This window comes from Platichthys flesus, chromosome 14 (genome assembly GCF_949316205.1).
Source record: "Platichthys flesus chromosome 14, fPlaFle2.1, whole genome shotgun sequence".
Classification (NCBI taxonomy): Eukaryota; Metazoa; Chordata; class Actinopteri; order Pleuronectiformes; family Pleuronectidae; genus Platichthys; species Platichthys flesus.
The window spans coordinates 7,419,967-7,444,424 of NC_084958.1; the positions used below are offsets into that span (position 1 = coordinate 7,419,967).

General features: G+C 41.9%; 3 protein-coding genes across 4 annotated transcripts; 2 read left to right on the forward strand and 1 right to left on the reverse strand.

Moving 5' to 3' along the window:
- Positions 1-712: 712 nt before the first annotated feature.
- On the forward strand, positions 713-9,197 carry csrnp1a (cysteine-serine-rich nuclear protein 1a). The gene is made up of 5 exons (XM_062404419.1): positions 713-835; positions 4,598-4,860; positions 6,267-6,529; positions 6,618-6,920; positions 7,650-9,197. Exons 2-5 carry the CDS (start codon positions 4,599-4,601, stop codon positions 8,631-8,633), a joined length of 1,812 nt encoding a protein of 603 aa, XP_062260403.1. The 5' UTR covers positions 713-835; position 4,598; the 3' UTR covers positions 8,634-9,197.
- A 708-nt stretch (positions 9,198-9,905) lies between these two features.
- On the forward strand, positions 9,906-15,387 carry gorasp1a (golgi reassembly stacking protein 1a). Its single transcript, XM_062404423.1, has 9 exons — positions 9,906-10,052; positions 11,018-11,098; positions 11,257-11,460; positions 11,557-11,643; positions 11,762-11,892; positions 12,270-12,402; positions 12,742-12,850; positions 12,985-13,119; positions 13,242-15,387. The coding sequence occupies exons 1-9, from the start codon at positions 9,990-9,992 to the stop codon at positions 13,739-13,741; spliced, it is 1,443 nt and encodes a 480-aa protein (XP_062260407.1). The 5' UTR covers positions 9,906-9,989; the 3' UTR covers positions 13,742-15,387.
- LOC133968416 (WD repeat-containing protein 48) lies at positions 14,984-23,896 on the reverse strand. Of its 2 annotated transcripts, none has more exons than XM_062404417.1 (18): positions 23,811-23,896; positions 23,013-23,153; positions 22,507-22,582; positions 22,184-22,396; positions 21,952-22,040; positions 21,609-21,710; positions 21,297-21,521; positions 20,483-20,557; positions 20,100-20,202; positions 19,913-20,010; positions 18,947-19,054; positions 18,736-18,832; positions 18,548-18,643; positions 18,291-18,396; positions 17,994-18,081; positions 17,226-17,302; positions 16,880-17,072; positions 14,984-16,482 (listed from the first exon to the last, which is right to left on the reverse strand). In XM_062404417.1, exons 1-18 carry the CDS (start codon positions 23,856-23,858, stop codon positions 16,387-16,389), a joined length of 2,031 nt encoding a protein of 676 aa, XP_062260401.1. In that variant the 5' UTR covers positions 23,859-23,896; the 3' UTR covers positions 14,984-16,386. The 2 variants fall into 2 exon arrangements, with proteins under 2 accessions (XP_062260401.1, XP_062260400.1); XM_062404416.1 differs by having other exon boundaries at positions 22,507-22,585.
- Between the last annotated feature and the right edge of the window lie 562 nt (positions 23,897-24,458).

Sequence of the window (24,458 nt, forward strand, 5' to 3'; positions counted from 1 at the left end):
ATAAACCTTAATGGACATTAACATAGGAAAGACGACCTATTGGTGAATATCAAGCGCAACATACGCAACGACGTAAAGTACGTACCAAGACGAAACAGATAAGAGACGGAGAATCAATCGCAGAGAAGAGGACCAGCGCAAATGTCCTTGACAGGGAGTTATTACATGGAAGATAGTAAGGAATTTGCCATCTTCACTGATAACGTTGATAACATCTATGACGAAGCAGCGCAACAAAACTACCATACCTGAATATTTCATTCAATGCCTACTTGACAGTTTTTCATGCTCACAAATATTTTCTTGCTTTGAATCCCGTTGTATTAATTTTTTTTTTTTATTTTGATTAAAGTAAGAGTGGTTCAAATAAATAGTCTTCAATGTGACATGAGTCGCAGTTTGTGTGCACAGATAAAACCGGAGGAAAACAAAGTGCATTTCAGTACCCGTACTTTTCTACTTTTACTTGAGTAAAGAGTTTGAATCAGTACCAACACGGTTGCTGGAGCCCTTTTTAACACAGGTATCTGCACTTATACTTGAGTACAGGAGGTGAGTACTTTCACCACCTCTGCTTATCAGGACAACTAACTTGTTTTACCGCCGGTTGTGCGCATGCGCGACCTGTGTGTGGGGAGGAGGGGAGAACTATCTTGCCTTTGCATGTTGTGTCTCTGGCAGCTCTCATGTACACACTAGTACAACTGTGTATCCTCTCACACACAGACACACTCACACTCACACGCACACACACTGCTCAGCTGCTCTGAGGACAGGACGATCAACCCGCGTCTCTCTCAGCTCCTCTGTTTATTATGCCTCTGCCCTGGACCTGGTGAGTAACTATCTGATTTGATGGTTAATATCAGAAGGAGATCGTTTTTCTGATCACTTTGTGTTGACTTTGTGTGGGAAGCTGCTTTACTGTGGAATCTGGGAACTCGTGGACATTCAGCACCGATGTTTAACTGTGGATGTTTCAGGTTCACGCGTTCTGTGTTGTGTCACTAGAGACGGGAACGAGTTGTAGTGTCGGAGCGAGACCGTGTTGTGGAGCAGCGGAGGAAGTTTACTGTGGTTGAAATGAGACTGTGGCTGTAAAGACAGACAGGAGGGAGACAGGAGGGAGAGAGACAGGAGAGAGAGAGGAGGGAGAAATGAGGGAGAACGGAGGGAGTTTGGAGGGAGAGAGACAGGAGAGAGAGAGGAGGGAGACAGGCGGGAGACAGGAGGGAGTTTGGAGGGAGAGAGACAGGAGAGAGAGGAGGGAGACAGGAGGGAAGGAGACAGGAGAGACAGGAGGGAGAGAGACAGGAGAGTGAGAGGAGGGAGACATGAGAGAGAGAGAGGAGGGAGACAGGAAGGCGAGAGGAGGGATACAGAAGGGAGACAGGAGGGAGAGAGACAGGAGAGAGAGAGAGGAGGGAGACAGGAGGGAGACAGGAGGGAGACAGGAGGGAAGTAGACAGGAGAGACAGGAGGGAGGGAGGAGGGAGAGAGGAGAGAGGGAGACAGGAAGGAGAGAGGAGGGAGACAGAAGGGAGACAGGAGGGAGAGAGGCAGGCGAGAGAGAGGAGGGAGACAGGAGGGAGAGAGAAGGGAGAGAGAGAGGAGGGAGACAGGAGGGACAGGGGAGAGAGAGGGAGACAGGAGGGAGAGAGGAGGGAAAGAGGAGAGAGGGAGACAGGAGAGAGACAGGAGGGAGAAAGGAGGGAGCGAGACAGGGGAGAGAGAGGAGGGAGACAGGAGGGAAGGAGACAGGAGAGACAGGAGAGAGAGAGGAGGGAGACATGAGAGAGAGAGAGGAGGGAGACAGGAGGGAGAGAGGAGGGAAAGATGAGAGAGGGAGACAGGAGAGAGACAGGAGGGAAGGAGACAGGAGAGAGACAGGAGGGAGAGGGACAGGGGAGAGACAGGAGGGAGAGAGGAGGGAGACAGGAGGGTGAGAGGAGGCAAGGAGACAGGAGAGAGAGGAGGGAGGGAGTTGGAGAGAGAGATGAGGGGGACTGGAGAGAGACAAGAGGGGATACAGGAGAGAGACAGGAGGGAAGCAGGGAGACAGGAGAGAGACTGGAGGGAGACAGGAGAGAGGCAGGAGGGAGACAGGAGAGAGACAGGAGGGAGAGAGGATGGGAGACAGGAGAGCGAAAGGAGAGAGACAGGAGGGAGACAAGATGGAGAGAGGAGGGAGACAGGAGACAGTCAGGAGGGAGGGAGGGAGGAGAGAGAGAGGAGACAGACCGGAGGGAGACAGGAGGGAGGAAGACAGTTAGGAGGGAGACAGGAGGGGGCAGGAGGGAGACAAACAGGAAACTCCCTCTCTCCTGTTCTTCTCCGCACCCCAACCGGACGTGGTTGTGGAGGTATCTACTTGTTTCAGAGGAGACCCCCACGGGTTTCTCTACCATTTTGTTAGGTTCAACTTTACAATGTAAAGTACTTTAAGATAAAGTATGATGCGATTTGGCGCCATTCAAATAACGATGTCTTGAACTTAATTCAATTGAAGACGACTCTGCTCTGCTCCAATCAAACCACCAGGTGTGACACTCCTGTGGGGACTAGAAGATCGAACAGCACAAATATCATTGTAAACATATTTTACACTCATTACCCCCATAAAATAAGATAAGGTACAACGACATAATTCTTTATTCTTGGTGTTACAGTAGCAAAGAGGACAGTCAAAAATTGGACCAAAGTACTGAAAGGTAAAATTGCAATATAAATGCATAAAATACCAAAACAATTTAGAATATGAATAGTATTTGCATTGTAAACAGATTGCACATTGCACAAAACGTCTATTGTTAACAACTCCAGTACATTAATGCAGTATAACCCCACCACTACCTCCTGCTCCACGTGAACGCGCACGTGCACCAAGCTGCTGCTGCTGCTGCTGCTGCTGCTGCTGCTGCTGCTGCTGCTTTGAACCTTTAAATTATTGATGTGGTCTCTGGGTACCCACATGCACAGCAGAGTGTCTCTGCTCTTGTCAGATATTACATGTAATATATGTGATGTAATTGGGACAGGAGACGCCACTACGGTGGCGAGCTAATTAGAAATGCTGTCATTTTATTTTATTTTAGGAACGCTGAAGAGTAGCGCGGATGTGTTTTCAGTGCAGATAAATCCCTTTACACCTCACTGTCTCCACAGCGCAGGCTTCTACTGTGTAAACTGTGAAATGGCACAATAAGCTGTCTCTTGTTTCACCTCTTCTTTGCTGATAGATCCAGGAAGTTGCTCACTCAGACTGCACACATGCACACACTAGCACACACGCACACACACAAACACACACACAAACACAGACGCACACACACACTAACACACACAGCCTCATTGGTTTTGGGGTATTTGCTTACTACAGATTATCAGAAACCCGCTTGTCTTGTAGAAGCCTGTGTATTAGTGGCAGAGTACAGGCTGTCTTGTGCAAACACAAATGGCAGCCAGTGGTTCATACCGCTTCCTCCTGACCAGGAGAAATGTCACTGGTCACCTGGCGTGCTCTTTCTTCATTTAGAAAATGCACAAGCTGTACTGTTTTTTCCCTGGCTCGTGTTAAGTTGAGCGTTCGCTTCCCTTCTCTCAGGGACTTAACAGAGGGTCAGTCTGAATCCTGGTCAGCTGCTTGTATTACTGTTGCCTATACTGGAATGAGTCCCCACAGATTTGTCAGTATCTAAACCAAACTAGAGCTGAATATATTTGCTGATTGACAGGAAATAAAATACCAAGAAATGTGATGAACAATTGTTTAATTCATTTTTGAGACAAAATACCACAAGCTCTAATTCCAGATTCCAAACACTTTATTCTTATTCCCTTACAGTACTGTGGTATTTATCTTTGTGTTTTGGATCCCATTTGAAAAAGGTAATACTAGTCTAATAATAGTTTTTTTTTTGCTTAGATTTTCTTTGACTAAGTAACCTTCAGCAGTCCTGCTTAGCTTTGTTGCCCTGAAAATGACTCTTCTTTGGATTTATTTTCCCTGTACACATCCAAAAATAGCAGCCAGTTGAACCATTGCACCTCCCAGCCCTCAGCATATAGCCATTGGACGGTCTGTTTCCACATATTCTTCACAAAAAAAACTTGAGGAATCATTGGAATGTTAATTACTCTGCAGGGGAAAGAAAAAGAGCTGTTGATTTTTCTTCCTGTTCTCAAGTGCTCAGCTGGTTGTATGTGAAAGCAGGATTTCAGCTAGCACTTGCACACTCATGAAACATCAGTTTGTAGGATAATCACTATCAAGATCTAATTAGCCTAAACAAACTTGTGGCATGAAACCGGCTCGACCAGCAGAGCTGCAGCTTTCAAGGGGAAAGATCTGTCATTCCTCCGGTTGTCATTTTCAAAAGATGTTTTATTGGACAGAGTCCAGACTTGTTCATGTGTTACTCAGTTGTTATGCATTATCAATTTGTTGATTTGTTTAATGTTTCATTTTATGGTCTTGCTGCCTGGATAGAGACACACAATGTCATACTTCTATATATTTTGCCTCTTAAATATTGATCTATGGATTTATCACCATATATGTTGAATGTCTAAACCTTTTTTCTTTGTGTTCTTGCAGAATGTATATCAACCACCACAGCCAAACAATGAGAGGCATACTTAAAAGGAAGTATGCCGAGGTGGATGACAACCCCTGCCACTTCTCCTCCTCCTCATCTTCCTCCTCGTTCTTGTTCGCGTCCTCCTCCTCCTCCTCCTCCTCTCCTCTTTCCTCCCTCTCCTCGCCTGCAACCTCGGAGTGGGAGTCCGACGGGGAGAGCAGCTCCTCCAACAACCAGGATTTCCCCCCTCACAGATTGTCTTCCCTAACCAGTCCACCCAGTAAGTCCCCACACCAACGGCCGCTGTCCCCCCCCCTTTCAAAAAATGCAAACCTCTTATCGGGCGGTTCTCCCATCAGTGTTAAATAGGAGTGTCTCTTATCGCCCTGCAGCAGCACCGTGATGACTCGCTGATATGAAAATGCTAACCTAAGGGGCAGCTCTAGATAATGCGCCAAGAAGGACTTGTCTCTGGCCTGTCTGTCCAGTGGCGTGGAAGATCATTTGCCTGGGCGATAGAGCATCGTGGAATTGATTTGAATAGCAAGCTCCCTTTAAAGAGCTCATATCAAATGGCCTGATACTGATATCACAAAGCCGCACACAAGGGCTGCAATGACAAAATACTCTGCAGGTATTGTTGTGCACTCTGAGTGGTACAGTTTCAGCCTTGTTTGTTTGAGTTACCAGGACTCACAACCGGTGCAAACAGTGCCCCAGTGTGGAGCAGCTCGGACAGGCAGAGCAGCTGAGACAAGATTAGTCAGCTGCTCTCTGTTGTTTACTGACCTTTGCCACGTGAGTTCAGCCTCAGATATATGTGAAGGTTGGACAGTTTGTTGAAGATAAACTGTTGAATCAAAACAGTAACCTGGTGGATATTAACAACTAAAGCAGCAGAAAGAGTCTGATTACGTTCTGGTAAACCTCCAAAGAAGAGCAGGTATAGCCTGGTTCAATCCGGTTGATCCGTCCATTAGAAGGCTGTTTTTCAGTCTTTCTTTTCCTCATACATGTTCAACTATTGACCCAAGTGACTCTAGGGAAGTAACTAGTGTGTCACCTAGTGGCCATGTGCACGTCATGATTCTTTCATACGTAAGCTACTGTATGACAGGTGAATCGCATCACAACCTGAACAAATACAAATGTTAGTAGATTAAAAAAATCGAATAAGAAAATTTTAAATGAATACGCCATTTAAATTTGGAAAATACGATTCATCTTGAAATGGTGTGTAAAATCTTGCATGGCTTAGCCCCCTCTCCACTCACTGAATACATTTAACCAATTTAGAAGTAATTTACCAGAGCCACTGCCAGAGGGGATTTTAAAATACCATATGGTAGCTTTGCACAGTCAGCCTTTTCTTATCTAGCAGCTCACACCTGGAACACCATAGCTGAAGAACCGAGGAACACCACACCTAGAAACTTCTTCTTTGATTCTATAAAACAGTGGTTGTTGGACACTCAAACAGGTCATCATCTGGAGTCGTGGTTCATTTATGTCATTGTGAAATTACTTGTACAACATTGATAGATTCAATGTAGACAAAAATTATGATCTGTTTTAATTTGTTTCTGATTAAATTATTATGCTTTTACCTTTCAAAGTAGCAGATGATGAATCCTGACAGTGCTTCACTTTTTCTGATGATTTGTGTCTTTCTTCTTACCGAACCAGTGTGCGCCAACCTGAAGAGGCCAAAGCTCCAGGGTTCACAGAGCAATGTGCGCTTTGACCGGGTGACAGTGTTCAGCTTCCCCCGCTGCCAGGGCTTCACCAGTGTGCCCAGGCGAGGAGGTGCCACCCTGGGTATGGTGCGGACGCACAGCACTCTTCAAAGCTACACCGTGGCTGAGCATGCACTGGAGCAACGGCACAGACGTAGAGAGAGGCTCAGAGAAAAACGAATAGAAGAGAGGTTCAAGGCATTAAAGCACACAGTAAGTGCACCGCCTTTGTACATTAGTTTGTATTAGAAGGCTCATCAATGCTTCAGTCTTCTCACGCGACCTGTTGTTTTGATTCCAGCTGATCACCAGCGGAGCCATGGACCAGGAGGAAGCAGACAGGCTGACTGTGGATCAAATCCCAGAGGAAGACAGCGACATCCACATCAGTGATTCAGACCTCAAGGACGGAGGTTTCCTTCAGCCATACTCCTCCAAACAGCGGCAGGCGCTCCTCCAGGCGGCAGGGGTGAAGCGCGTCGACAGGGAGGAGAAGAGACAACTTCACTTCCTGCGTCTTTCTAGAGAGGCGTGTGGATGTGACTGTCAGGGCTTCTGTGAGCCAGAGACCTGTGCGTGCAGTCTAGCAGGAATCAAGTGCCAGGTACGACTCTTATATATACACATGATTACTTGCAGTGAGGAGGATTGGATGTTTTTTGCACCTGAAATTGGACGAATGATACCTCTGTTACAGTAAAACTAGCAGGTTATAAACTATATGTTTTTATGTGGTGTGGGTCTGTTTGCTTTCATTCTAAGATTAGCAGAAACTGGAGACTGGATTTGGATATTATTGGATATGTACATATTTTAGTGATCTATTGCAAACCTTTTTACTTTACTTTTAGTGTTTTGGCCTTTTATCCATTACTTTATATCTTATTATGCTAAGCTAACATCTTAATCTAATTTCTGATTATATATACATTTTGTGGTGTTATATTGCATAAACTGTCAATTTATTTGATCCAAATCGCAGTTTAAAACTTATTCTACCGACCACAATCCCTGATTTTACCTAATCAGTCACACGTTTTTATATATTTACATACTCTTCCATGACTTTTTTCATGTATTTTCACTCTTGTTTATTTGTTATTATTTATTATTTTTTAGAGAATAGTGTACAAATATAGATATTATTACTTAAATCACCCATCCCACTGGGTAATATTTTTTTTCTAGGAGTTTAACATTTTTTTCTTTACTTTATAGTGTCAGTAGACGTTGGATTTATCAACAAAAAAACAGAATTCACATGCATCTGTTTTTCATTTTTTGACATTGTTGACATTAAGTACCCACAACACTATTCTTTTTACAAATACAGGTGGACCGCTTAAACTTCCCATGTGGCTGCACTAAAGACGGCTGCGGAAACACTCATGGACGCACTGAGTTTGACTCCAGACGTGTGCAGACCCATTACATCCACACTGGTATGAGGCTTGAACTAGAGAGATGCCTTTCCGATGAAACACTGTGCAGAGAGGACCAGGCGGAGCTTCCAGAGGACCTAGTGGAGTACGAGGACCAGGGCGAGGCTTGTGCAGTGCAGAGTCCACAGGAAAAGAGCTGCCCCTTTGGGTTCACCATGGAGGAAGACGGCCTTCCTCTCACTCTGCCACCCACCCCTTCCTTCCCTTTCATCCCGGAGCGGTTAGTCGTGGAGGAGAACAGTTGCTGCAGCGACATGACCGAGTCCTCCTGCACCTCCTCTGACTCTGACGCAGGAGGACACCTCACTGGGAGTCAGAGTCACACTAAGACATATCCCTGTTCCCTTAGTATCTGTGACTCTGAAAACAATAACTACTCTCTGTGCAATCAGCTGCGTCTCACAGGGGAACCACTGACACAGCACAGTGGCAACATGGCCACAAACAGCACAACTACTGACAGTACGGGACCACTTACAGCCAACACACTCAAAGACAGTGTAAGCAGGGCCTCGTTGAAGGATTACCTCGACGAGAACGCAAACCAAGCCACAGACTTCTTTGACAACGATTCTCTCGAGGACTTCCCCAACACGCCCTCCCCCACCCTGGACTTTTCCTCAGGGAGGTACATGGACCTGAGTCTGTCCTCCGACTCCGACCTGGAGTTCTTCGGCAGCGACTACCCCTCTGGACTGTTGCACAGCTCCTTTAAAGGATACAGACACCCCGACAGCATTTGCAGTCTACAGCTGTTCAGCTCTGTGAATCTGCCACAGTACGAGTCGAGCACCTACCTCCTGGAGTCTTTGATCGGCCTGAATGAACCGAGCCCAGATCAGGTTTACTCAGTCGCAGAAAATCAGCTTTTTTAGGCAATAAGAAACTCTAAACATAACAAAAATCTATGTGAGAGAATTTCATGTACAGAGCACTACTTTTATATATTTGTAAGAATATTTCAATGTACAAAGAATGATTTATAAAATATTTTTTTCCGAGTTAGATATTTTCTCTAAAAATGATTGCCTTGTTTCAGAGATACTGCACTTAAGTAATCTAATATATATGTTCTGTTTTTTTATTTTATTTAATGAACTATCAAATTCAATGATATTAATATCTTCCATGGCCACTAAGAATATTGGTGAATATTCGATGAATGAAGGGTGCACATACATTTTCAAAGTTAGTGTTACGCAAAGTTACCAAAGGGACAAGGCAGAGAACAATTTCAAGACCATATTTCTCAAGAAATCAATAAAATCATATGTACTGTTATCGGCTGTTTGCCGTGCTGCAAACAGGATCATCCACTTTGACTAGTGGTTCCAGCCTTTATTTTGTGAATTAGTTTAAATAACTGCCACGTCCCATTGTGTTAAGAGTCCCTGTATTGCAGTAATAAAAGAGAGCTGTTATATTTATTTTTACCCTGATTTCAGATTTGTTTGATGAGTGGTGATTTTGTATCCTCAGTTCTTAGGTGAGGAAACTAATACTGCACAGACAAAAACACACATACACACATAAAAATATGAATGGAATCAGTTCAGTATTCGACATCTAACTCAGTCCAGAGGTTTGGAGAGTGCAACAAAACAAAACTGATTTTTCCATAGTTAAAAGCTCCATGACACCCACAAACAAAAACAAAGTCATTCTCAGCAGACGTGCAGCAGATTCAACCAACAGAAGTGATGCCCGACCGACCTGACCCGCTCTCCGTATGACGCACCACCCTGCTTTCACACCTGGCATTTATATTTACAGCAAAGTCTTCACAGGAAGCACCAGCATCATTATACAGGGAGGCCACACCGACACCCCCACAATGCATTTAGACAGGATATTTACAATTCAGCCTGACCAATACTTGTACTTTCAAAATACAAATTATTGATCCTTAATACAGTTGAAATAAAAAGCAGGATAAACAGAAGACTGGATGCAGTGCAGGTGCAGCATGTCTGTTACAATTATTTTAAGACTTTTTTTTATATAAAATATAAATACAGTACATTAGGTTCTATATATAACTTAAGGTTCTATATGTAATTTAATAACTCAATAACGTGCACGCCAACGCGCACGCTCACTATGTTCGATGGCAGCGGTGATCGATTGGTTTTGACTACAAACAAGATGGCCGCCAGCTGTGAGCCTTGATCATTCTTACGCTCCTGTTATCTTCTTGCAATTTTCATATTTTAGAGGAGTAAGTGAAAGAAATGGGTTTGTCTCAGAGCTCAGAGGTAGCTGAAGGAGGAACGTATGGATACCACGTACACGGAGTAAGTATTCTTCTTCTGGGGCTGAAGCAGCGTTAGCAGCAGCTTATCATGGAATCGTACTGTATGCTAACAGCTAGCTGAGCTACTGCTGCTCACCCACCGGTTCAACCTGACGATGTGGCAACTTTACCTGTTTGAACAAGAGGGGTGATTAATGCCAGTGCAGCTTTCACTGGTTTATTTCATTTAATCCAAACTATTACTTGCCTTAAAGAGCTTCTTCCTCCAGGTCTGAAACATTAAATTACTTCACTGACCAACATGAAACAAAGACGTTTCCAAAAGCTTATGTTTCGACCGATTCAATGAATTACAGAAAATACGTTTTACTGATGAATATGCTGCAACTCTTCCTAATAGCTCAGTGACGTTATTAGTTGACTAACTTAAGAATCGATCAAGAGAGATTACTCGAAAATGCCAAAGGTTCATCGCTTTGATCTTTATTGGAAACATTCTTTGCCCTCCTGTGTTCTATGACATTGTAAATAGAACCAGTTATGTGACGTTCTTGGCCCCTGGGAAAACTAAATGATGATTAGAATCATGGGGCGGAGCCAAATTACAAACAAATACAGTCAATCAGTCGATATTGATATATGTACATGTTGTTCTCCTGAGTGAAGGCTGTGGTTTTAAACTCTTCTTCTTTATCAGGATGACAAACACTCGATAAACAGCAAAACATTTAACTTATCTGAGATCAATTATGTGATATACCGCCTCACTGTGCTTACCCAATGTTGAATAAATATGTATATATATATATATTGTATAATTCATATACTTTTTTTATCTTGATATTGTTTCACTCAGCCCATCAACGAAACAAATAACAATAAATTGTTCATTGATTTGAACTATTAGACAATTATTTTGACAAATACTATTTAATGTGTAATATTTTAACAGTTTAAAGATAAAGGTCAACATGTTATCTAAATGTTTGTGTCTGGTTTTGACAGGTGCAGCCGGATTCTCCTGCAGAGTCGGCCGGCTTGCAGCCCTTCTTTGACTTCATTCTGTCTCTGGACAATAGGAGACTTGTAAGTTTATTGATTACGTTTTAATAAACTCTGAGGTCACTTAGCACAATGATGGTGATACATTAAGCACGTGCATGATAATTAAAAATACATGCATACACTATACTGTGTAGGAACAGTGTAATAGATAGTTTGACTTTTGACCCCTTCCACAACAGAATGAGGAAAACGACCTGCTGAAGGAGCTCCTGAAGGCTAACATGGAGAAAGCAGTGAAGATGGAGGTGTACAGCACTAAAAGCACGATAGTCCGAGAGGTGGAGGTGGTGCCCAGCAGCATGTGGGGAGGACAGGGGCTGCTGGGGGCCAGTGTACGCTTCTGCAGCTACCAAGGAGCCAGTGAGAATGTGTGGCATGTCCTGGTCAGTAGCTTCAATGAGAACCAGTAAAACCCACTGATCTGTCTCTTTCCCCATGACCTCATCACATAATAGCTTAATATTGTCTTTTCTCCATAGGATGTGGAAGTTAGTTCACCTGCTGTACTGGCAGGGCTCCAGCCACACACTGACTACATTGTTGGAGCGGATCAATTGTTGCAAGATGTAAGATTTATTTTGATATCATACGTCAGTGCATTAGAGATCATTTGTGGGATTTTTAAAAGTTGTGTTTAATGTGATCTTGAAAGCTGAATGTTAATTCCGAGCTTCTGATTTCCAGTCAGAAGACTTCTTTTCACTGATTGAGGCCCATGAAGGGAAACCCCTGAAGCTGCTGGTGTACAACATACAAACGGATGCCTGCAGAGAGGTGGTGGTCACACCGAATGGAGCGTGGGGAGGAGAGGGCAGGTAGGAGGCCACACACAGATCAATAAGCGTGGATTAGTCACAGTGACACACTGAGAATACCAGTGAATTCATCTTCTATAAATTCATCTTTGTGGGTCAGGAGTATTTGATGGATCAAGATGGAACTCGCCACTGAAACAAGATAAAACGTTCTTCACAACCATTGTTGTGATGCTAAATGAAGACAAAGTTGAATCCAGATTCAGTCTTGTGTTTGCTTCCTAATGTTTAAAGTGGATTTATTACATTTTTTAAGTCATTCATCAGGAACAAAGTCAGTTGTCCTTTTATTTACATTAGTAATATACACATTTTGTTGTAAAAATGTGTATATATGAAATTGTAATATTTAATGGTATAAAATTTGTTCCTCTTAGTTTGGGATGTGGCATTGGTTATGGTTACCTGCACCGAATCCCGGCAAATCCAGACATATCAACTGCAAAGCCTCCCATCCCTGTTCCTGAGGAGAATCCCTCTCCAACACTGCCTGCACATGGATTCACAGAGGTAAATGTTAAATTCACGTCATTTTTGTTTATGTATCTGTTTTGATTGAGCAAATGTTTCATAACCAAAAAATCTAAAAAATATTCCATGAGTATGTTTTATTATTATGTTATAGTTTCCTGAAGTAAACAGAAGTAAAATGAACTAAACAGTTCATTTCTGTTCATCCTTTTATTCCAGATTAATCAATTTACAGATTTAATGTATTTAATAGATTACAGAGACAAGATAATAAAAGTTATGATCTATGTTGGTATTTCCTCAGTTTGCCTAAACATCCACATTGATTGTCTGATAATGTTCACTGAGAACCAACAGTTAACCTGTGTTTGTTTCCAGGCACCTTTAATGGCACCTTCAGGCCAGAGTGAAGATGTGTTGGATGTGGAGAAGGTCTTCCTGCAGGAAGCTGCTCTACCTCCTCCCATCCAGACAGTCCCAGACCCTGGTCAGTTCATATTATACAGAATTTATAGATGAGTAATTACAACAATAATTTGCCGTCATTTGATGGTGTTTCCCATGTGTTCAGGAAAATCTTAGCAGCCGTTGCCTTGTGTTTGTTTTAACCTGCTTTCTCAGAGTCTGAAGTGGCAGTGATGAACCCTGACGCTGCAGATGTGGTGGACAGGCTGGATCTGTCCATGTCATCCATAGACATGACCGAAACGGCACTGACTATGCATGAGGAGAAGGACACTGACATCTCTGGCATTGGTGAGTTATCACAGCAGCAGCTCATTAAATTGTCCAGCTGCTTTCATGTCAACATTTGTCAGATGAAAATGCTGTTCTGTCAGCCACCTATTCCTGACTATATTTGTTTCCCTGTTGTACAGAGGAGCTGGAGGACAGTGTACTGCTGTCATCATCAGCAGACAACCAGCCTGATTCACAAGAGCTGAGCTCGCAGGCAGTCATGGAGCTCACGTCTGCTCTCGCTTCCACTGACATTGTGTCTGATTCAGGCATCCCACCAGCGGAACCACATCAGCCGGTCACAGAGTCCACTGGACCACAAAGCGTTCTCATGGAGTCTAATGAGAGCCCAAGTCTACCTATGGGTGGGTTGTCTCTCCCCGTAGACACAACCGAACCTCCCGTTAATCCGTCTGTCCCCACCGAGCACCCTCCCTCCCCACTTCCCGTTGATCTCCTCCAATCTCCCGCCGCTGATGAGTCGACAGCAGAAGATTCTCCTGCTCAGGCTGTCGAAGATGCAGCACAGCCAGCGGAGGAGCCAGTGGAGGAGCCTGCTGAGCCTCTAGATGTGGCTCCTGCTCAGCCGTGCAACCATGGGCACGATGAGGAGGAACCAGAAGAGACACCCGCTGAGTGAGCTTGTATCAGGCTTTAACACAAAGTACAAAAATGCAAAGTAAGCTGACAATCACCTTTTATAGGAATCACTAGAGGGGGTATTAAGGACAGACAAGTGAAAGCTTCCCAATTGTACACTGATTATCTAACAGGACTGTTAACCATCAGGTTAGTAACACTACAGGAACCAGCTACGGCATTAACATGTAAACATATACTTTGAATCACTGTAGAAATATCCTGTTGTTTTTTTTAACATGAGAAAATTTTAAGTTACAGCTAACTATTTTAGCCAAAAAGGATGTAATGTTGTCAACTCTTTAGATTTTACATTGTGACAAGTTTTTTTTTCTTTTTCTGGGAGGCTAATGTGATGAATACTTGAATACTTCCAAAGATAAGCATGTAATATATGAAAAAACACATCAGGCATCAACTACAGTAAAAACAGCTTTACCTTTTAATATTCGTAAAAGGTTATAAAGTTTCAATATCCTTTAGTTTAGATAAATTGCAACTCTCAAGGTGCAGAGTTATATCTATTGTTGGTGTGCTTTAAAGAAGCATTATCAATTAAATGAGTCTCATAATATAGATTTTAAAAACAGCTAATTTAAAGAGGAACATGTACAATTGTCTGGTTTTAGAATATTCAGTCTGGGGATGAGGGAAATATCTGTCCACTTAAATTATGTTTAACCAGTTAGCACACGCTTTTACAACAGATCTGATGTCAGTACATTTTATATGCTTGTCTTTTATTTTTATTTAATCTTCCATAGTCAGTGATCAGTGTAAAAAACATTTGACTGCTGATGTTATGTCCCCTGTTTTACTTTACACTATTTTCACCTTGTAATCTATGCAACAGTACACAATAACTGACTGACTACAATGTGTTTTATCATGTAAATTCAATAGAGAAGTCTTTTGAGATATGTAAGAAGTCTGGTAACGTGATAATTCTACTGTAGGGTAATAATTAGTTTTTTTCTAGGGAGTTGCTTCTTTTTCACTGTCAAAATTGGTGCTAGTGTGTAAAATAAGGAAAAGTATTTTTTCAGATATTATCAATGGTTTGTCTGTTTTATTAGGAATGAGTGCAGAGTCTTTTGATGAATGTGAGATGGGTGAATCTTAAAAGGTTAAACAATCATATCACTTTAAAAAAAAAAGGAATTTGTTTGTTCTTATTTCACACTCATCAGCTGAACACGTTACAACCTTAAGAAAACATCCATTTATAATTACCATAAATCTGTCATTGTTAAACCATTCCAATTTATTTCTCTGAATGCCTAAAATATACATATTTGACAAGTTATTACAACAGGGATATTGCAGTGTTATGGCCTAATTATGTTACCCATCCTGTTTTTGGCCAATTAGAGCTCACTCTACGCGTCCCCCCATGACAGCTTTACACACTCACACTCCTCATTACAAAATTAACTCAAGAACATGTACAATGAAACGATCTGTTGTTCTGCTTGGTGACATACCAAGAGAAATGGGAAGCTGAGTTTATTTCACTTTAGTGAATTTCCCACAGTGGTTGAATGTTCATATATTCTCTTGGATGAGATTTCCCCCCCTTCAAGTTACATATATTTATGTTTCATTGAACTCCTATTGAATCTAAAAGAAAATGTACATTAGGAAAAACCCTCACTGTCAGCAGAGTCACTGCTCCTGAGCTGAGTACAGAATGAGGAGTAAGCATTAGTTATTGTTTAAGATATAATATGCCTTGTATATAATTGCCAAATCGCTTAGATGACTTGAACGACTACTGACATTCTTAAAGAGTAAACTGCAATTTCTTGGTTGTAGCGAATACAACTCATAACATCCAAGTCAAATTTAACTTCATGACCACGAATGTGCTCTAGGGATTTTGAAAAATAACTTTTTTTTTAGTTTTTTTTTAAAGTAAACTGTACATCAACAGAATAGAACTGCAGCAACCCCTTTACACCTCTGAAAAAAATGTTGTACATATATTTACAAAAAATAACATTCAGTCCATTGAGAACAGCACAGCTAAACAGAAAAGACAAAGACAAGTGCGGTTGTCAGCAAAGTTCAATGATTAGACGTCTAAGCCAAGGTTAAGTTCAAGCTCAGATGTACGATGACGACAACAGAACGAAAGGATTGATTTTTAGGGATTGTGATGCTACCCAGAGACCAAGTGTACTCCTAAAGTGGTGACACTGCTGAGACGGCTGTGGAGTGTTTGTAGAACAAGGACAGTTTCTGGAATGTACTAAAACAGTCTACTACATCCATGTGCATATACACACACACACACACAAACACGATCGCTTCAAAACAAAATGGCAGTCAGGAGGAATGAAACAAACTTAGCGGCCAAATTGAGAGAAAAAAATGAACCGAACCGAAATAATATAACCCATTAGAGTCCGTTCTTCAACTTTAAAAAAGAAACATAGACCACTTGTTTCCCAGGTGTCTGTTGGCTGCTCGGGCCTGTTCTGGTCAGTTCCCTATGACACACCATGAGGCCACGTCCTCACATATGTTACTGGATTCTCATTGATACAGCGACTCTTGACCACACAATGGGGTTTAGGGTACTACATGTCAGAGGTGGGTGGTGATTGGCAAATGACAGAGTTCTTGTTTCAAAAATGACGACTTTCACGTGGACTTCTGCCTATAGTGAAGCGTCAAGTCCCCGCCACTCTTCCAGATAAAATGTTTAACTGTCCGCAGGTCCATGTTGGGATCCAGAACCTGGGTCAGAGAAAAATAACAAAGAGGTTAATGAATTAACAAAAATTCAGGATGCACCAAATCTACTTTCAACAGCTGTGTCTCAATACAGGGGCATCCATAGTCCCATTTCGAAGGCTCCTTCAAATGCAGCTGACAAATGCATCCTTTCATCCCAGAGAAACTGAGGCTCCAATGGGTGGATCCTATCCCAGGATTGCAACATTGATTATCATGCTTCTACTTAACCACACAGCCAACGCTTTATAAAACCAAGAGGCATTAAAAGCAGAGCAGACCGTCAGCATGGCCCACTAAGACTGCTCCATCACGGGCCAGGTAGACCGCATCCTCTGAAGGATGCAGCCCCGATATGGACACTCAGCAAGTATGTAATGTCAAGGACGTTTGTGCTCACCTGGTCTTGACACATTAGCTCAATCTTCTCCTCGGCAAGCATGGCCATGTCCTCCTCCTTCTCCTGCTCCCCGGGTTTGTCATTGGCCGTGGAGCTGGTGGTCTGCGACTCGTTGTCAAGGTTAATGATTTTCTCGTAGACATGCTCCATCACCTTCCTAACCTGAAGCATGTCACTGGCCGAGAGACGGTCCCTGCAGAGGGCACAGGAGGTAAAATCAGCTCTCAGCAGACCTGGTGTAACATGCTGTAGACCTTTGTGGTTCTGCTCAGTGCTTCACGTGTTAGAAGAAACAGACATTTTTACCAATTCCACAACAATGAAAACAATGAGGAAAAGAACTCACTTCTTCAGAGTTTTTGCACCAGAAGAGGAATGGGGCTGGAGGTAGAATGGGATTTTATTGAACTTGGGCATATTTTTCTGCAATAGAAGGATAAAACAGTTCATGTTAATATACTGCATTAAAACATGACAAGCACATGGAAGGTCTTAGAAAATATGGCTTTCCACCTAGAGAAAAAAACTAAATTTAAAAACGTCGCAATTTATAAAATTTCTGAGAAGTACAGCTGTAATATTCAAAATCAATTTTAACATTGCTGCATTTACGGCCAAAATCGTAACACAGTAACTGAAAGTCACTTTAGCCCCCCCCATTTAAATCTCAAAAGTTAGTAATTATTTTTCTTGGATACATAACCCTGAGAGGTTTCCCATAGTTCCAGTAAACAACATAAATAGCACCAGATTTTCGCTGTAGTTAACATGAAGTTAATAATAAATCTGATACAAGATGGTGTCAACCTTTGCTGGAATATGAAACTATAAATGCCAATTTTATTTTGAATCCCCCTCTCTGTAAAATAAGCTTGTGCATACACAAAACAGTATGCACACACTGTACAAATACACATTAGCGTCCTCATTTAATGATAGGTTGCACATGCCATCTAAGAAAGAAAAAAGGTAGCAGAGAAGGAAGTTCAAGCATTTCGCAGAAGGTGAAATTAGAGGAATTGAAAGGAAAAAAAGAAAAGATAAACACTGTCAGACATTTTCTGAAGAGACTGTTCCTTATTAATATGTGTAAGGAGACAGAAATAATACTCACATCTACAGTTATGTCAATAACCCACTGTGGGACTGTCTCATTCAGCAGCATAGATTCAGTCTCTCCACCAGAATCTCTACATAGCAACCTGAAAAATACATGACATGAGAGACATTTAGGAGCTGATGCCGTCAGAGAGTCAACTATTAACATCAGAGAGTCAACTATTAACATTTATAAAAAGAGTCAATGTGACAAGTGTTAGAACAAGATGATACAAGGTGACACAATGAAGTGCACAGCAGCACTTTTACATTTAGTCGGCATTGACAGGAAAAAGTCTAACTGAACAAATACCTAAACAGTGTTCTGCCTCCTGCTTCACCAAAGATTACTGGTGTGTGTGGTGGCACCTGGAAATATCCATTTCCTTTCTGGACCCGGTTCTCCTGCTCTCCGTTCACTGCGGACACAAGAACAGCCCTGCTTTTAGTAAAACTGAAAGTATCCTTGGACAACCAGCATTCATTGACGAAAGTAGGGAGTGCATGTGTGTTTGAGGCAAAGAAAGAACAAAGAAAGAAAAGCAAATTTAATTTATAAGATCTCCCTACCATGGTTCACCTCGTTCTCTTCCTCGTCCATGGGGTTGATGCGAGTTCTGGGCCAGAACTCCAGCAGAGCCTGCAACAGCAGTCCACCCAGGTTCACTGTGAAGACCAAGTGTTAAAGTCATGTGAGTTAAAACATTGGTTCTGCAATTTCATTTGCATATAACATGTGATTTCATCAGATATCTTACATTTTGGGTCAGATCCATCAGAGCTTGAAAACCCTGCATCCTTTGCAGACACCCAGGCAGCAAAGCAGTCGCTCTCATCCAATGTGATAGTGAGCATCTTTTCCGCACCAAACAAACAACACACAAATGTAAGACTATAAACCAGGCTCAGAGAGGAGTTGCAACTGCTTGACAGATGAAAACTTCTTTTGTAGCCAGGTTTGTCACTCACCCCAGTTTTCAGGTCAACAGAGAACCAATTTGGCACATAGACCATCTTGAAACGCTTTTTTATCTCTTCATCAAACTCCACTTTCCCCAAGTCTTCGCCCTTGCAAGCCTGGAGGTAAAAGAAAAAAGTAACATCAATTAAAACCACAGATATCACCAGTTTGTTAGATAGCAAGTTAGTTTGCTTTGTCATTTCGAACACGTTTAAAATAACAAAATATGAATACAAGAAAATAAGAGAAAAAAGGGACCTTGAACAATAAATGTTGAAATAAATTGTCTGAAAAGGCTTAAAAAGAATGAAATCAGAGCTCGTTCACGTGAAGCAGCCGGTCAGTGACTTTGTAGAAGAACAGTGAAACACAGAGTTTCTCTGGTCTGAGCTGCTCAGAGATCAGCGATCAGAGATCACTGCTTCTACCGATGGGTAGAAGCAGTGTTCAATTTTTTTAAAGAAAATAAAGCTCTAAATAACATCATCCTATGTTTGCTCTGAGGCAAAGAGACAGCCACATTTATTTATGGTATGTTTTAGTTAGATTTTTCAATCTTAATAACTATCATTTGGACTTTATAACAAATATATATATCTGCCTTCTGTCATTTATATTTCCATCCCTGCAACAATATATATAGAAAATGATTTTTTCAGCTATTTAGCTACCCTGAGATTAATTTGATTAAAAATATGAATCATTTGACAGCCCTATAATGTATTTAATGTTGGCCATGTTTTCAATTTGCATCACAGTTGTTCCATACTCTAACCCCTTTGATTGTAATACTACAACTTTTATTATTAGTTCTCACAAATTGTTTTCTTGAAGATATAGATTCCTCTCAGAGTGGCAAGTGTTGTGATTAACAATAATTTTATTGTAAGTTTCATTATGAAATGGATGAAAGCATTAGAGCTGCAATCACACTCTTACATACTTAGAATAACATAAAGACAGCATGGATTTACCTTTAGAACATCCCAGAATGCCACGTTGTTGTTGGTATCTTTGGTAAGTATGTGTCTCTTGTCATTGAGAATGTGGCACTGGATAATACTGGCACCTCCTGTGAACGCAACAGACAATTCTACTAAAAAAAAACAAAGACTAATTTATAGAAAACTGGTTTCAGATAGAAGAAAAACACACGTTTACCTTTAATGACTTGCTCTGGCTGAGTACACAGTGGTGTCAGAGGGGTAGTGCAGTCATTGTCATACTCCCCTGAAGATCTGAAGTTGTGCATTCCCTTTAATGACTGCACACAGAACATAATTATCAGAGATTTTCCTGGATTTTAACACTCGCTTCCTCTCTCTCTCTCTTCCTTTCGGCAATATCTGTGATTAATGTAATGCAATTATCCTCAGTGTATCTCCCCCCTAGCAAATCTGGTTTAAATATCTACACACATTACAGGAGGATTAGAGCCAAAGAGCATTAGGTGTTGCCACATGCACGAGTCTGTATCTACACTGTGTTCAGGTCATTACGTACGACAGTTGCCCAGTGATACCAGAGGTGTCACGCATGCTTACCCATTTATTAACGGATGACTTGGTGGTAGAGACCCAGATTGCAGGAGGTGGGTCAGCAGATCTGTCCAGTTCCATCTGAGCAAAAGGGAAAGGCAGCAAAATGGTTGGATGACTCCTAACGATTAGCTATGAACACACAAATGACGGAGGAGAGTCCCAGGTTTATTATTCTGACTTCTTTTTATCTTAAAAATGCAAGTCAGCACAACTTTCTTTAAAACAGATGCTGCAATTGCCCTCAAAGCACAGATACGACAAGCCTCAATGAAAAAACAAGAAATCCATTCATTTGAAATGAATACCTGTACAGTTACATGCACTTGTTGGTTTCTATTGCTTAACCCATTTTGACCAGATGAATCATATGCATGTACGAGACATGTTTGAGGAAGAGGATGTGAAGGAGTAGATCTTGGCAAGTTTGCCGGCTTTATTGTTCTTTGAAGATGTTCCTGAAGTTCAGTAAAAAACAATTTACAAAGAAAGCCAAACAGTTTTTTAACAACTCTCAGGTTTTCGAGTGTGTTTTTATTCCGGGCCATAGGTCTTAATAAAAAAAAAGCGCACGTAACTTTTGGTAGACAACGCATGCTAAAATGCAGATATAATTAAAGGATAAAACTCGAAACTATCAGACTCAGTATTTACATCAACCCTGTGCACAAACACCAGGTGAAAGCATTGGCCAGCATTTAGACAAAACCTGTACATGTTACTAGTACATTTCCAGAAAAGTTACTTAATATTAGTCCATTAAATACTGCATTTTATTTACACCATTTTTGCACAAAAATAATTTGTTATGTTCTCTTACTTTGAGCACTGGGGCCTTCTCCTCACAGATGAGCACACGAATGTCAGGGTTACGCAGGTCAGTGCAGTAGATCTTTTTGTCCCTGCCTCCAGAGTAGACGTGTGTAAAGGCCTCGTTGACCTGCAGGGCCCACACCCCTTCATCGTGCACCCGGTAGGTGGCGATACACCTCTGTTGGCCGAGGGACCAAAGGCGGATGGTCCCGTCGGAGCTGCCTGACAAGCACTTAGGGGGAAAAAGACGGGAGCTGATTGACATTCAGAATATATTTATTAAGGCTCTGCCAACCACTGGTTAAGTCACACAGTTCACCTGAGTGCCATCTCGATTCAACAGCAACGACTTGACGTTGTCTGTGTGACCTTTTAGCTTCATTAGTTTTGCACACGTTCGAGGATCCCACACTCTAAGAACCTGACAGGGGAAAATAATGAGAAAAAAGCAAAGGGCGTAAGAGATTAGTGTTTCATTGTGAATTAAAAACAACATATTCAATAAAGTAACGTTTCAATTTAAGTGTTTCCAGGTTTCATAATAACTGGACTTCTGTAGCCACAGTTTTCCTTATTTCTTTAAGTGTTCCCCTGTAATCATCAAGACTGTTGAGAATGTAACATGCCACATGAATTGATCTATTAGAATGAGTGTCACAGACCTTTTCTGTGGATCCAGATACTATGACTGTGCCCATCTGGTTCATAGCCAGACTGTAGATAGAGTCCTTGTTCCCACTCAAAGAGGACGCTGTGGCAAGCAAAACAGAATACGTTGTAGAATTTCTTCCACCCGAAAAATGCATGTATACACCCAAGTCTGCGTACAATTGTAATCAAAACTGTAGTTTGTTGGCAAGAGAGACGCAAAGCGGTCACACAAGCACTACTCACTGGTTACAGTGTTATTGGAAGCAGTGAGGGCTGTTAGTGTGTTCACATCCCAAAGAAAGATCTGCCGGTCGAGACCCGCCGACGCTACCAGCTCCTTGTCCTTGGCGTAAGCCAAAGCTTTCACATAGTCCTTGTGTGTTCGTAACGTGGACATGCAGAATCCTTTATGTGCATTCCACACTTTGACTGTTGTATCCGATGAGGCAGATATCACTAAAAACAGAAGAGTCAATGAGCAAAGGAGAACGTAAAATTCAGAGCTTGAAACTAAACTGCACAGTGTCTAAACTTGAATTAAAACCGAAGCAAGTCATGAAACTCACATGTTTTTCCATTGCAGCAGAGAACAATGTCATTGACCCAGTCTGTATGATGCTCCATTGAGGCAATGTATGGGTCCTGCTACGGCGAAACAGAGGGAAACTTAGATAGATACTTTATTGATCCCAAAGGAAATGTAGACATCCAGTGGCTTAAAACACACACATGGGACAAGAAAAGCACTCAAGAATTACAGTAGTACAGAAGTGTGTGTCTACGGAGTCTGTGCAACCAGTCAATACCATAAAAGATGGACAGTGCAAAAGGATTATTAGTGCAAAGATGATAATATTACAGATATCGCATGCACTCCATTAAACAGACGAGTTATTCAAGCAAATTATCACGAATATTTAAAAATACTGAACACGTAACCCTGAAACCCAACACATTGTGCATAGGGGCCAGTAACAATTATAGGAAATAATCAAGTGTTTGAAAGCACAGCTGTCTGATAGCACAGAGGATTTTCCAGTTTCTCACAGATTCGGAGGAAAAGAAGTGTTACCTTGTGCTGGTAGACGCTCCATATCCGGATGATGGAGTCTCTCCCAGCGGTGAAGAGCCGGTTAAGAGCTGGGTCGAGCTGGAGAGCATTCACCCCATTTCGATTGTACTTCTCCACCTCATCTCTAATGACATAGGACACCTGACACACAGAGAGGGGAGTTAGCAAACCAGCTGTGCATGTTTAGATGCTCCCACATGCTGGGTCTCATGCACCTGCACTCAGGACATGCAGTTTGCTAATGTAACATGTAGCTGAGCTAAATATGATTTATTTTAGGGATTCGATCATGGTAGAATTATTTTAAACTCGGTGAAATCCGGTACTTGTAGTGTGCTTTAATTCGGCCACAATGCACCGTGGCGGGGTGCATGACAGAACCACGGCGGCACGTACGTATTCCCAGCAATTAGACTGAGCCCGGATAGTGTGTTGCGAAGCTATGGTTAACGCGGCACAAGCATAAAACTGCTGCTAAAACAACACATTAACAGCCACTGCTAAATAAAGAGTGAGACAGTTTTGTAATTATGCATTACACGTGTATTTGTGTGCGAGTCGTTTCCAAAAGCATGAGGTCATTTAGACGCTAATGTTAGCAGCAGACGCCAACACCTTAGCTAAGCGAAGCTAAGCTAGCTAGGTTAGCCGGCTTGAGTGATGACTCGTAACATCTGCGCTGCCTTTGCCGGCTGGTTTTTGCTCCTCGTCAAATCTCTACAAAGCTCAATCTCAAGGCGAACCCCTCAGTGGAGCCGTCACTGAACAAACTGCACTAAAGCAACTCTGATAAATCACCTGTACTTTTCTCCGCCCAGCAGCATTTTGCCTGTGATGCGTGGCCATCTTGCATGTTGACAGTTAATTCATGTGATGCTACATCCGGAAAAAAGAAAACATATCCAGCAAAGCGTCATGGGTAATGTGGTTTTACTCTGTCCTCCACGCCCTCTCATGATTTGTTCACCTTCCAGGTGCCTGTCACCATAGATATATATATATATATATATATATATATGTAGCCGGAGAACGTGCAAGTCATATCCAGCATTCAGCTTTGTTTCAGTTCAGTGAATGGGACCAGTCAGTCAGAGCTCTGGTTAACACATTGATTGACTTTGGTTTTATATATATATATATATGCCTGTCACCATGACAAGGGCCCTGGGAACCAGAGAAGAAGACATCTCAAAACAACACTAAGCACCTTATCTTTGACCTTAAAATAGCACCTTCAAAATAGGTGAGACGGTTCATTGACTTGGAAAAGAGAGATCTACCAGGATCTAACTGTATCAGGCACAACGTTAGAGAAATACTAAGCTAAAGATTAGTTAACAAGTCGTAGAAATCATTACAATACAGCATTTATCTCCAATATTCCGCAAGGACACTTTTGGAATATCAAGAATAGTTATTGTTGTATTTGTTACAGCAGCAGCTCGT

Excerpts from the sequence above, each read along its gene's own strand:
- LOC133968416 (XM_062404416.1), bottom strand. The coding sequence starts at position 23,858 with ATGGCCACGCATCACAGGCAAAATGCTGCTGGGCGGAGAAAAGTACAG. Across the intron at positions 18,833-18,946 it reads CTGTTGACCTGAAAACTGGG|ATGCTCACTATCACATTGGA; the intron begins GTGAGTGACAAA and ends GGTGCGGAAAAG. Across the intron at positions 17,303-17,993 it reads TTATTGACATAACTGTAGAT|AAAAATATGCCCAAGTTCAA; the intron begins GTGAGTATTATT and ends CTTCTATTGCAG.
- gorasp1a (XM_062404423.1), top strand. The coding sequence starts at position 9,990 with ATGGGTTTGTCTCAGAGCTCAGAGGTAGCTGAAGGAGGAACGTATGGA. Across the intron at positions 11,099-11,256 it reads CTCTGGACAATAGGAGACTT|AATGAGGAAAACGACCTGCT; the intron begins GTAAGTTTATTG and ends CTTCCACAACAG. Across the intron at positions 12,851-12,984 it reads CCAGACAGTCCCAGACCCTG|AGTCTGAAGTGGCAGTGATG; the intron begins GTCAGTTCATAT and ends CTGCTTTCTCAG.
- csrnp1a (XM_062404419.1), top strand. The coding sequence starts at position 4,599 with ATGTATATCAACCACCACAGCCAAACAATGAGAGGCATACTTAAAAGG. Across the intron at positions 4,861-6,266 it reads TTCCCTAACCAGTCCACCCA|TGTGCGCCAACCTGAAGAGG; the intron begins GTAAGTCCCCAC and ends TTACCGAACCAG. Across the intron at positions 6,530-6,617 it reads TCAAGGCATTAAAGCACACA|CTGATCACCAGCGGAGCCAT; the intron begins GTAAGTGCACCG and ends TTTTGATTCCAG.